Source organism: Eublepharis macularius, chromosome 12, assembly GCF_028583425.1.
Source record: "Eublepharis macularius isolate TG4126 chromosome 12, MPM_Emac_v1.0, whole genome shotgun sequence".
NCBI classification, from domain to species: Eukaryota; Metazoa; Chordata; class Lepidosauria; order Squamata; family Eublepharidae; genus Eublepharis; species Eublepharis macularius.
Genome location: NC_072801.1, coordinates 2,831,433 through 2,843,318, shown reverse-complemented (window position 1 = coordinate 2,843,318; position 11,886 = coordinate 2,831,433). Strand labels below are relative to the sequence as shown.

The 11,886-nt window shown below is 48.8% G+C and overlaps 1 protein-coding gene across 1 annotated transcript in view; it reads right to left on the bottom strand.

Annotated features, from left to right (window-relative positions):
• Positions 1 to 2,951: 2,951 nt before the first annotated feature.
• Positions 2,952 to 11,886, bottom strand: part of SYNGR3 (synaptogyrin 3) — a 36,230-nt gene continuing 27,295 nt past the window's right edge. Inside the window, exons 3-4 of the mRNA XM_054992302.1 lie at positions 10,885 to 11,027; positions 2,952 to 6,244 (exon numbers count right to left, since the gene is read on the bottom strand). Of these exons, the coding sequence (XP_054848277.1) occupies positions 6,035 to 6,244; positions 10,885 to 11,027 (353 nt within the window). The 3' untranslated portion in view covers positions 2,952 to 6,034. The remainder of the gene's footprint in view (positions 6,245 to 10,884; positions 11,028 to 11,886) is intronic.

The window sequence follows — 11,886 nt, the reverse complement described above, 5'->3', positions numbered from 1 at the left end:
AAAGAACCTGAGCCAAACCTTGCGCTTGGCACTGGTCACATCCACCCAACCACTAGGCCGTATTGCACCTGCTTCGGTGAGAATAACTAGTTGCGGTTCCCTCTGTACTAAACACTGCTTGGCATTGGTGTGCAGTAGCATGGAGCCGGGAGGTGACTTATGGCACAGGAAGCGCACGCTGCACTGGAGCAGTTGCTGGGGGACAGCGCAGGCCCCGCCTGGCCTGAAGGAGGCGCACACGTCATTGCGCAGTTCGCTAAGGAGAGAGGAGCGCCACGAGGGCTGCTTGGCACAGGCGCTAAGAGCCGCATCCCCTTCAGAAGGGAGACGGGCGCCTTGACTGGAGGACACGTGCAGGAAGTCAGTGGGGAGGGGAGGGGAGGGTAGCCGCAAACAAGGCTCTGCAGCAGGCGGGCAGATCCTGTTGTCACACGACAATCAAAATATTCTCATCGGCGATAGCTCCGTGGGTGTCTGCCCCAGGATTCCCCATTACATGAAACGGGTCACTGTGCAAAAAAAAAAGCAGGAGCGCTTGGGAAGGGTTTTTTTTTAAAAAAAAAATAGATATGCCCATGGTTGGCACCTGTTCCCAAGGCACCTCACTCTTTTAATTCCTTAGCCGAATGCTGCTGCTGCTGCTGCTGCCCAGTAAGAGAGTTTAACCTACTCTGGCTGCTGTGTCGCCCACGGAGCCCAGCTTGCATCACGTGGACTCTGACAGGTGTTTCCACCTATTCTGGGTGGTTCAGGCTTGGAGAGGTGAGATGTGGCCGTACTTGGTTTGCTAGGTAAAAGCTTTGCAGAGTTCAATATTTCCGGGCTACACGTATCTCAAAAAAGGGGCTTAGAGATAATGCTGAGTCCCCTTTGTCCTCCTCTCTCCATCAGCAGAGCTCCCACCCTTCCTTTGGTGGTGGCGATTTCTTCACGAGAGAGGAGGTAGGTTGGCACTGGGGTGCTGCAGCTGCCGTGGGCACCCAAATGTTTACAGGCCAGCTTCTGTCTTCCTGGGCTGCCAAAGGGCCACCCTCGCCTCATAAGGCTATTCAGCGCCAAGTGGGGCAATGCCTGAAGCAGCAGGCAAAAGTTATTTGTATTTCACTGGCCTGAAACAGCCCACGGTGAGCTCGAAGTGGCACAGTTTGGGCTTCGAAAACGACCTGGAGTTTTGCGCCACTTCTGGCTGTCGTTTTACAGATATGCCAAAACTGCTGTGGGGGCAGGAAGGTATGTGGGGGGAAGCAGAATGTTGCCTTCAAAGCTCTATTGTCAAACTTCTCATATTGGGGAGCTCTAGGGAAGTATGTAACACGAAGCCTGGGGGGAGAGGTTTTTTCCTGGGAGCAGAACTAGGGGTGAGTTTAGGTCATCTCTTCATGACTTTTCCCTGTTACTCTTCTGTAGTTACTGGGAGCCAAGCCACAAGTGACGCCTTACACAGGTTGGACACTTGTCAGCTTCCCTCAAGTTTTGATGGGAAATGTAGGCGTCCTGGTCTTGCAGCTGTAATGGAGAGCCAAGCTGTAAAACCAGGACGCCTACATTTCCCATCAAAACTTGAGGGAAGCTAACAAGTGTCCAACCTGTGTCAGGTGTCACTTGTGGCTTGGCTCTCAGTGTTGCAATTAGGTGCGCCTGCCCTTGCTGGGGCAGTGGTAAAGCATTTGTTGGATGAATTCTAGGCGGTTGCATCTCATTTTCACCACAGTTATAAGAATGAGCAGCCACAAAAGAATTAGAAGTGTGGCGGCTTTTCCTGCACAAAAGAGATGGCATAAACTCAGCTGTGCATTTCAGATTGTGTTCTTAAAATTTGTAACAGCTTTGGCAAAACATGAAAACCCATGCTGACTGACACAAGACAGAGAGATAATGTTGCTGCCTGAAAATATAAGTTGAGTCTCTGTGGATTGTATACATTTCCCCAATCCCCCCCATCCCCCCCCCCCCGGGTCACCATAAGTCAGCTATGACTTGATGACACTCTCCACCACCACTTTGGAAGAAGAGACGAAGGAGTGATCTTGAGCAGTAATTCAACAGGTGCTGTTCTCTGAGGATGGGCAAATGGGTCATAGCTCCACAGGAGGGAGAAGACCAGAGTAGTGCATCTGCCATTCCTGTGGTCAGATACTTTGAATGCACGAGAACATTTCATTGTGTGATTATCTTCTGTGCTAAAACTAGCTAGTCTCTCTTTCTGGACTCCAGTTTGAGAACTACTGCTGTAAAAGGAATTTGTTGTGCCGGTAAAAGGGTTTGAAAGAGTTGTGTCTGGTAGCCCCTCTCATAATTTTTGTGCATTACTAGGGGAATTTTATTAGTTTCCTCAAGGGTCAGTGGTACAGGCAGGGCTATGGTTCAGTCTCAGCCAAAATAGACCGTCCCAAACTAGCCAGACCCACAGCCCGACTGTGCAAGGCATCTTTGGCTCTTTCGTGACAGAGAGCTGCTCTGTGCTGGCCTGGCAGAATGGGAAAAGACCCTTTCGGTCCAGGACTAGCCTCCCTCCACGAGTTGTTGAAAGGACAGAATGAGGAAGGGAGCACTGTGGATGCTGCCCTGAAGAAAGGTGTGCTAAAAATGTAGTTCACTGGAAGACAGCCATTGTGTCCCCTGCTTTGGACATCCTGCCAAGAAAGACCCAACATGTGGCCACTGACTGAGCTGGGAAGGGTTCCTGCTGAGCAGCCACCTCTGTCAGTTCGGGCAGAGCCAACTGCCTCCAAAGTGCTACGAAGGGTGCAGAGCTCTGCCCATGGGGCACAATCAATGTGTGCCAGTCTGACTGCAAAGAAAGGGCCTTGATGCAACTCCCACTGGGCCCCATTTGGGTGTCGTTTCTCTGGAGAAGATGCTAATTCCCTCTGTTCCAACAAGTCTAGGGAGAGTCGGGTTGGGTTGTGAAATTAAGAGACTGCATATGTAGGCATGAGGTGCATACATTCAAAACTGTAATATATGTCACATTAACACCACTGATCAAGACAGGTTTTTACCAGTTAGACAAAACGTAATCTCCCTCCCCCCCCCTTTCTTTTTACAGTTAGTACAAGGATATTCTGGAATGGATTTCTTTATAGTTAGAAAAAATACACTGTACTGAACAGACATTTATTTCACATGTACAATCAATTCAAGGAAACATTTAAATTTATTATAGATTCCCCCACCCCATAATACTGAAACACATTTTTTGTGCTGCTAAGAGGCCAGTGTTCACTCTAAGGGAAAATATTGCTACAGTGCTGCTGCTACCCTGTATTAAAACCGTCCCCTAGCCAGGACTGGGAGTTTCTTGGTGTGTGCATGTGGGCTCACTTGGGCACAGCCTGCTGTAATATTTAAAACACTTGTGGCTGAAGAAGCTCTCTCTAACCATCCCTCGAAATGCTTTACTTGCATCACACAACCAAGGCATATTATTTAAAGGCCTCTTTTGACAGGGAAAGCGCCATCTGTGCTTGGAATAAACATACTAAATTCCAGGAGACACATAATACTTGGGGCCTGTTAAAAAGCTATTGGGGGAGCAGATTTTTATAGCTGCTGTCTGTCAAAACGGAAGGTTTACAACTTCAGTTTAGCAAGTAACACACACTTGCCCTCATCCTGCTGAGGAGCTCCACTTTCCTGAAAGGGCTTACGCCTGTGTAAACAAGTATGTGTGCATGCATCATATGCTGGGTTCACTATGGAGGGCATAAATCCGTGTCCAGCATCTGCAGAGGATGCAGTCTACCTGCACGGAACTGATTCGAATGGGGTGTGCAGTCAAAAGCAGGTCGAGCATATCTTAGGTGTCTGGAGCCTAAGCAAGGCCTGTGGATTTAGGCCAGCACAGTTAGCAAATAGAATAAACCAAGTGCCTGGAGAATGAGATGCAAAGACTTTTAAGAACAGCCCATTGGTTAGGCCAGGGGTTTGCAATGTGGCACTCACAGGCAGCATGCTGCCCATAGACACCTTTCCTGGCACCTGCCAAGCATCTTTAGAAAGTGGGCAGGGCCAAGTGGGGCTTTTGTGCGAGTCAGCATACTGTTCAAGTTAAGCAGAACTTCGTTCCCTGTCATGTTGTGTCTGCCTCTTGCGGCAGCCATTTTGAATTTGGGCCCACCACACAGTGTCAGAATTCTAAAGGTGCCCACAGGCTCCAAAAGGTGGGGGCCCTAGGCGAGGTGAAAGTGCACGTGCACAAGGCAGCCACAAGGGGTCAGTAGCAGACCAGCTGCCTGGGAGCCCTCTCTGTCCCAGGGGGCTCGCCAAGACCCTTTAGCCCGGACTCCAGAGCAGCACTGGGAATGGATGGGGACACGCGTGCCCTCGGTCTGCCACTGGATCAGTACCGGTTTTCCACAATGACATAGCTAAGAGCACATTTCCCCCCCAAAAGGAACTAGAGGTGACATCTACTTTAGTTTGAAATGATTTACATTTGTAGCTGAAAATCACTTTTCAAACTTGCTTACACACACAGCTCCTTTGTTATTTTATCAGCCCTTATTATAGCATAAATCATGTTTAAGTCCAACCTTGACATGACCCTAAAGCATGACAGTCTTTCCCTCGGCGAAACAGCCTTCAGGTCTGTTTCTGAACTTTCATGGCAATTCTGTTGGCCACCACTGGGAAATGCTCGGTTTTGCTGGAGCTTCCTTTCCAGTAACAGGAAGCAGTATGGGGGTTATTGTTTGACTATATGCCTGAAAGGTAGATGCAACAACTTTAAAACAAAAGCAGGAATAATATACTACTGCCAGAGCAAAATGTGGGTCCAGTGGTACCTTAGAGACCAACTAGATTTCCAGAGTATGAGCTTTCGAGAGCTTTGAATCTCAAAAACTCACACCCTGGAAATCTAGCTAGTCCTACTGGACCTGAATCTTGCTCTTGTACTACAGACCAACATGGCTATGCACCTGAAACATACTACTGCCATTGGCTTAGCACTGTAAATGGGAAAGGGAGTGGCATTCCTCATCATGTGGAAGAGGCGGTCCATCCTCTTTGGAAATGAGCTAGGCAGCAAGGTCTGCACTCCTACCCACCACTCCGGCTGTTCTATTTTGCCCTGGCCTGTGCCTCCCCTCCCCCTGCCCTGTTTCCTGACATACACACAATCCTCCTTTGTTTTTGCCTTCTGACCTTGGAGGTGTGGCCAAACTGGTGAGTCAAGCCACACCCCTCAAAAGGCAAGTATATGTCCAGGGGTGATGGTTGCTAACTTGTTTTTTTCTACCCAGATCCCCCATTTTGCACTTCTAAGAGGCCTCTTACCCACTCCCCCAGCCATATTTTTCACACAGCTATGACTCTAAAGAGATACAGAACTATTTCTGCTTCAAAGCACTCTAGATAATCCCACCAGCACAAACAGCCACTGCAAAGCTAACCTGGGCCCTTTATGGTAAATATGTATGTGTGCAACAGGAGGAAAATAAAGCAGCCCTGGGTTTTGGCTTTAAAATTTGGCACGTTCCTCAGAACACCCTTTTCTAGGGCTATAAGGAAGAAACAGAAAACGGGGACAGAACAAGGTGGATTTCTCAGGAGAATAAAGCTTATGGAAGCCACATTCCGAGCCAGCCCTGGAAGCACAAGGTGAGCCATCCACTCGTCTGGCTAGCTGGCTTGTGGCCGGCTTTTGTTTTGGCAAAGCACCCATCCCATTGGCCAAAGTTCATGACATGGGAGTAGCAACCTTTCTGGAGTTTTGCACTTAGAGAGAACACTGTGGGGTGTCTGGGCTTTTGTTTTATATATATAAAAAATACCCCTGGACAAGTAAAGACAAGAACCAATTCACTGTACAGAGTTCACTGCACAACTAGCTAAGAGTAAGTTTAACTCAGCACGTTTAACTTGCCACATTTGGGAGGAGGGAGAAGAAATGGTACTTTTGAATGCATTTGCAACCAACTAGTGGACCTCAACTGCACCACAGAAGAGACAGTGGCCAGTTTCCCTGGGTGTGTGTGTGTGTGTGTATTCATTCTTGTTTTCAGTATGACTTCCTGGGAGCCTCTACCCTTCAGTACGCCGGCACCTGGTAGCCTTTTGGACTGGTGTCCAGGGTCTCGGTGAATGGTGGACTCTGATAGGTTTCTGTGCTCTCAACGCCACTCCCTGTGGGGTATCCAGGGTACCCCACATTAGGGTCGGTTGGAAACTGATCCGTGGCAAACAGAGACATGTCAGTCCCCAGGCGGTATCTTTGGAGTGCCTTTACGGTCAGGGCAACCTTGAAGAAAATGAATAAAAAGCTTCAGAGAATTTGCAGCCACTTGGCTCAAAATGGCTGGCCCACCAACCACACAGAGCAGGCCTCATTCCTTACTGCCCCACTTCTCATCTGTGGTGATGTAGCTGGATCTGTGCCTCACTTGGGAAGGATGTGCAAGAACCTGGGGGGGAAACCAGTTGACCCACCGCCCGTACTTACCTAAGAGCAGCCCTGGCAGGCGCCTCTAGTCCAGCATCCTTTTTCAAGCCAGACGCTTCCAGGAAGCATAATGACACCCAGTCTGACATTCTGGCCACGGCCATAGAATCTTCTGCCACGCCCCTGCTTAATCAGCCCCTTGCTCACCCCCATTAAAGAGCGCCAATGCTTTAGAGCCACTGGCAGACACCTAAAGGGGGGAGTGTCTGCATGCTGTACAGCCACTTGTGAGCCCCCCTGCATCAGTCTCAGCTTGGGAAAGAAGCAGGTTTGTCTTGGTCCAAACTAATCCTCAAAGCATTGCAAGTCACAAAGAGAATGCCTTCCGTGGCCATTTTCTAGACCTGAATGACAAACAAAGGCCAAATTCCACAGCCTAAATTGTGGGTGGGATCTGGCACATTGGACTATCCTTTGAAACGCAGAAATCCAGTGAGTTCTGCACCTCAGCTTTGAACTTATGCATTCTCAGGTCACACACACAAAGCCAAACTACACAAGATGACTTACACGCGTATGACACATGAATGCACTTACACGAGTTTCCCCATTGCTTTCCTGTTCACTCGCAAACCGTGGCCACACTACTTGATCCCATGCTCAGATTGGCACATGTTTCTTCCCCATTCCTCCCAGACAAGAGATGGTATCCCATGATGCACCTTCTCTTTGCGCATGCTCAAACCTTCCTCTGCAGCTTTTCTGAGAGGGAGACTTGTTTACTCAATTGAACATATTGGGAAAAAAGCCTGACGGGTTTCCTGGGGGCGGAGGCTGAAAATGGGAGTTCCACACCTCTGCTGAGATCTTGCAGCTTTGCCCACCTGGAAGGAGAGGCATCTATGCACAGTGGGGTGGGCAATCTCCACTTCAGAAGCCATGGCAGCGTTTCTGGCTGTCAGCCAGAATCAACTCTTTCTTGCCTGTTTGTCCCCAACCACCTTTGATCTCTATTATCTATGGAGGAAACTATGGGGGCTATCCAGGGAGAATGGAGGTGGTATTTTGCAAAATAAATCTACAAAATTTTCAGGGGACCTACTGATAACTGTCCTCTAAAGACCCCCCAAGTTTCAGGGAGATTGGACCTTGGGGAGCCATTTTAGCCCCCCCCCCCAAAAAAGAAGGTGCCATCAGCCACCCCATATTTTACTACTTTGGAGAGAAAATGACAGCAACTGGGGAAACCCATCTGTAACGAAATGGTTTCCAGGGGTGAAATGAGTGCCAGTTGCTGTTATTCTGTCTTTAAAGAAAGGGGAGGAAATGTTCCCCCTGAGGGTTGTTGGGCTGTGGGGCCAGGGAGAGGCCTGCAGGAGTCTTGGTGTGGGACGCCCTTCTTCCTGGACTACAAAAAATAAGGGGTGGAGCCTGAATAGAGACTCAGCCGATCCCGAGGGAAAAAAGTCAGTCTCCTTCTTGATTGAAGAAGGAGAGGCTCCTGCTGTGGGGTGAAACCCGGTTGCCTAGTCCCTATATGTGGAGGGCCTGGGAGGCAGCAGAAAGGGAATAAGAGGTGAACCTTCCCTCAGACCCCCAGCCCCTTAAGGTAGAGTAGGGAACAGTGTGGTAGGGAAAGCAGACGGCGGTTCTCTTCAGTTTGATTTTCTGCCCTATGAGTTTGAACGGGGGGGGGGGGTCCTACCCCTATGTGTTGTGCCTTTACCTGCTTTGTATATAGTGCTCTGTATATAGTTATTAAATTACACTTTTTTGGAATATAAAGGACCTTGTGGTGCTCTGACTACGTAAGCTCCCCCACTTGGCACGCTACAGGAAGAGAGGGAGCCCAGGAGAACTGATCAGGCCAGACCTTGGTGGGTTGCCAATTCTCCAGGGCCCACCCAAAGATTGGGGAATTCATTTCCCAGTAGGGGAATTCAGCCAGAGGGGTCTCACTGCCCCTCAGTCAGGCGGTGTACAATTCAGTGAGTGGTGGCAGCAACGAAGAGTGTGAGCCACGCCCACCAGGGACGGTGGGAGGCGGATAGCGGGGCTAGCAGGCCATTGATGGCGGCTCAGTTGCCTGGACTGAGAGCCAGCGCCCGTTCTGCCATACCATCAATCATGCCTTTCTCGGGGTTCAATCTCCCTGAAAATTGGGGGGGGGGTCTTTATATGACAGTGAAGAGAAGGTCTCCTGCAAATTTGGTGGATTTTGGACCTTGAGAAGGTCATTTTAGAGCCCCCCCCCCCCAAAGTAGGTGCCATCTGCCACCCCGTTTTTTACTATTGTGGACAGAAAATGACAGCAACTGGGGAAACCCATCGATCATGCTTTTCTCGGGGTTCAATCTCCCTGAAAATTGGGGGGTCTTTAGAAGGCAGTGAGAAGTAGGTCTCCTGCAAATTTCGTCGATTGTGCTTGCAAAATGCCACCCCAGCTCCCAAGATAGCGTCCCTAGTTTTCCCCACAGGAAATAATGGAGATTGGAGGTGGCTGAGGACACCTTCTTTTGGGGACCATAAAGTGGCCACCCCCAAAGTCCAATCTTCATGAAATTTGGGGATTCTTTAGAGAACAGCTAGAAGTAGGTCCCCAGCAAATTTGGTAAAATTCGGTCCTAAAATGCCACCCCCCCCCCAGATCCCCAGAATGCCCCAAATTGCATTTCCTGCTGGAAATAATGGCCAAATTTTACCCAATTTGTTCTTTATTGCCGAGCCAAACTGGAGAATGAATACCTCTCCCACCCCGTCCTTTTTAGGTTTATGTATCGGACATGTTTCTGAACTTTTGCTCAGATAATCATGTTGCCACGATCTTTCTTCCTACCTCATCCTTATCCCAACCGAAAACGCTGCATAGAGAGGGGGAGGAGGAAGTTACGGGGGGAGGAGGGTGCAGGAAGGAGGAGTAGGGAGGTGGTGGCAGCAACTAGAAAATGGGCAAATTTAAAACATGCCATATTAAAAGAAAAACCGTTTGGGTGTAAGCTGGATCTAAGGGCAAAAAGGCGGGAAAGAGATGTAGAAGCCGTCCAAAATCGATGCTCTGCAATGACAACTTGCTGATTATGACCATGGACACTCGCACCTGCTACTACACTAGTTCCCCGACACATGCATGAACTAGGGCTACAGGACACGTTTTAACCTGCGGTAAAATGGACACGGGCAGGTAGGAGCAGACATGATTCTAGACACTCGCATAGTCTTGTGTAACTCGTCTCGTATAGTTTGGCTCATAGTTGTAAGCTTTCTTGTAGAGCAAAGCATTTCATTTAATATCTCTATTAGCTTCTCCTAACAGGATTATTAAAGACAAATCCTGAGGAATCCCAGAGTATTCAATTGAGTATTTAATCAAGAGTATCTTTAATTGTCAGCATCCCCAATATTTGCTCAAATGGGGAGAGGATTTTGAAATGCGGGAATCTAAGGTTCAGTTTGTTTTTTTAAAGGCAGTCATGTTTCCTTGTGGTTGCTGTAGAAAATGAAACTCAAAAAGCCTTCCCTGAAAACACAGAGGTGGCCCTTCCCTAACTGCTTGGGAACTGAAGGGATGTGGATCCAGCAGGCAAGATCTGATGGGACCTGTGGTCCATTCAGATGGAAAGCTTTTGCCAAGAATTTCAAGGACTCAGTTTCTTGAAGGGGTTCAGCTGCAAGGTTGATGCACAGAAGGGGCTAGAGTTTGGAAAGCTTGTTTTTGGCCCCCCAGGAACATTTCATGGAACTTATTCCCCTGCCTGCCGCAGAGCCAGCATGCAAAATCAAATAGCAGACCTGCTTTTAAAAATCTTCTCATGAGACAGACTCCCACAAAACCTGTTGTGGGGCTAAAGGTTCCTTCTGGCAGAACCTCTGTGGAGAACCCATAGTTGCTCAAGGCTGCAGGGAATGAGCCCCTTCCAGAAAATGTCCAGGAGGGTCAAGGCTACCGCAAGGATGAGCAACAGTGGAGGCTTTTCCTGAAGATCCATGAGTGGTGTGGGAGAAGCTCACAGAAGCAGCCCCAGTGGGTGTCAGGAGGGGCCCAAAATGCATAATCAATCAATGAATCTTCAAAAGCACACACTGGGATGGATTCTCACAGACTAGACTATATTCTTCCCTGTCAGCAAAATCATAACATGCACACACTCAATGTGTGCTGGCTTTGGTACAGTTGACCTACATGTTTTTAAATGAAAAAATAAAAGTAGGAGGGGAAGGGAAGGGAGGCCAAAATATCCCTCCAGAGGATGGCTAGTCTGCTTCAGGTTAAAGACAGCAGAAAGGCCTGGCCTAGCCTGCCAATGGCAGTCAGTGGCGTGGATGCAGGGTAAGGGGCCCACATTTGGATCCCCAAACTGGGTGATTGCTGAAGGAAAAGCCCTGGGCAACTCCCCGACCCTTCCTTGAAGCATCTTGTTCCCTGCCTCAAAAAGGGTCGTGGCAGCCATATTTCGTAATCAGGTGAGGGGGGGTGGGAGGTAGAGGAGGAGAGAGCTTACCCAGGAGAGGATGGAGAAGAAAGAGAAGGCAATGGCTGCCCGGGCAGCGTCCCCTCCTTGCGTCGCCCCTTTGCTCGGTGGTGTCCGTTGCCACTGGTTCGCCAGGAAGCAGAAAGCCACAAACCACAAGAAAGACCAGAAACCTAGAAGGTACCAAAGCCTGTTAGTGCCTGGGGTGGGGGCTGCTTGCATAACTGGGCGGGCCCTCTTGTTCGAAGCAGCTGTTCTTGCACAGCACACCACCAACCGCTGCGATGCTGCAAGGCTCCTGCATTTTGACCAACTGCATGGAAAGCAGGAAAATGGACAGGTGATGTTTCCCTTGGTTCCTAGATGCCACAATGAAAGAAACATCACCTGCCACTTCCCTTCAGCTGTTAAAGGTACGGTGTGTTTTCCAGGCAGAAGGACCCTGGTTCAGTGTTGATAAAGAGCTTTCTCTGTCTAGCACCCTGGACAGCTCCAAGAAGGCTGCAGCTGTATCTGTTTTATTTTATTTATTTCATTTAATCTATTTATACTTCACATTTCTCATTGAGACTCAAAGTAGATTTCTCAATGTAAGTCAAGGCAATCAGTTCGAGGAAACATGTAATAAATAATGTTAGGACTAGGATTACCACATCTGAACAAGTGGAGAGGATTAGATGTGATACGGAATGCAGATACAATGCAGTGAAACGGTATTACAGCAGTAGATAATACTGCACTACAGCAAAGAGATAATATGTCCTGTATGTAGTGGTACAATCTACAGTCCCCTTGCCTTTATAAAGTATCTTCCTTGGCCATTCTGTCATAGTATAGCCTTACGACCTTTATTAAAATGCTGTTCTGAACCATTTTGTTTTACATAGTTTGTGGAATGACAGGAGTGTGGGCGCCTTCCGGAGCTCCTCAGGCAGGCCATTCCACAAGGGGGGGGGCACAACAGAGGACCTTTGTTCCCCTCCCCAACGCTATCAAAACTTACACCATAAATTCCTAAGAATGGGTCCCCTG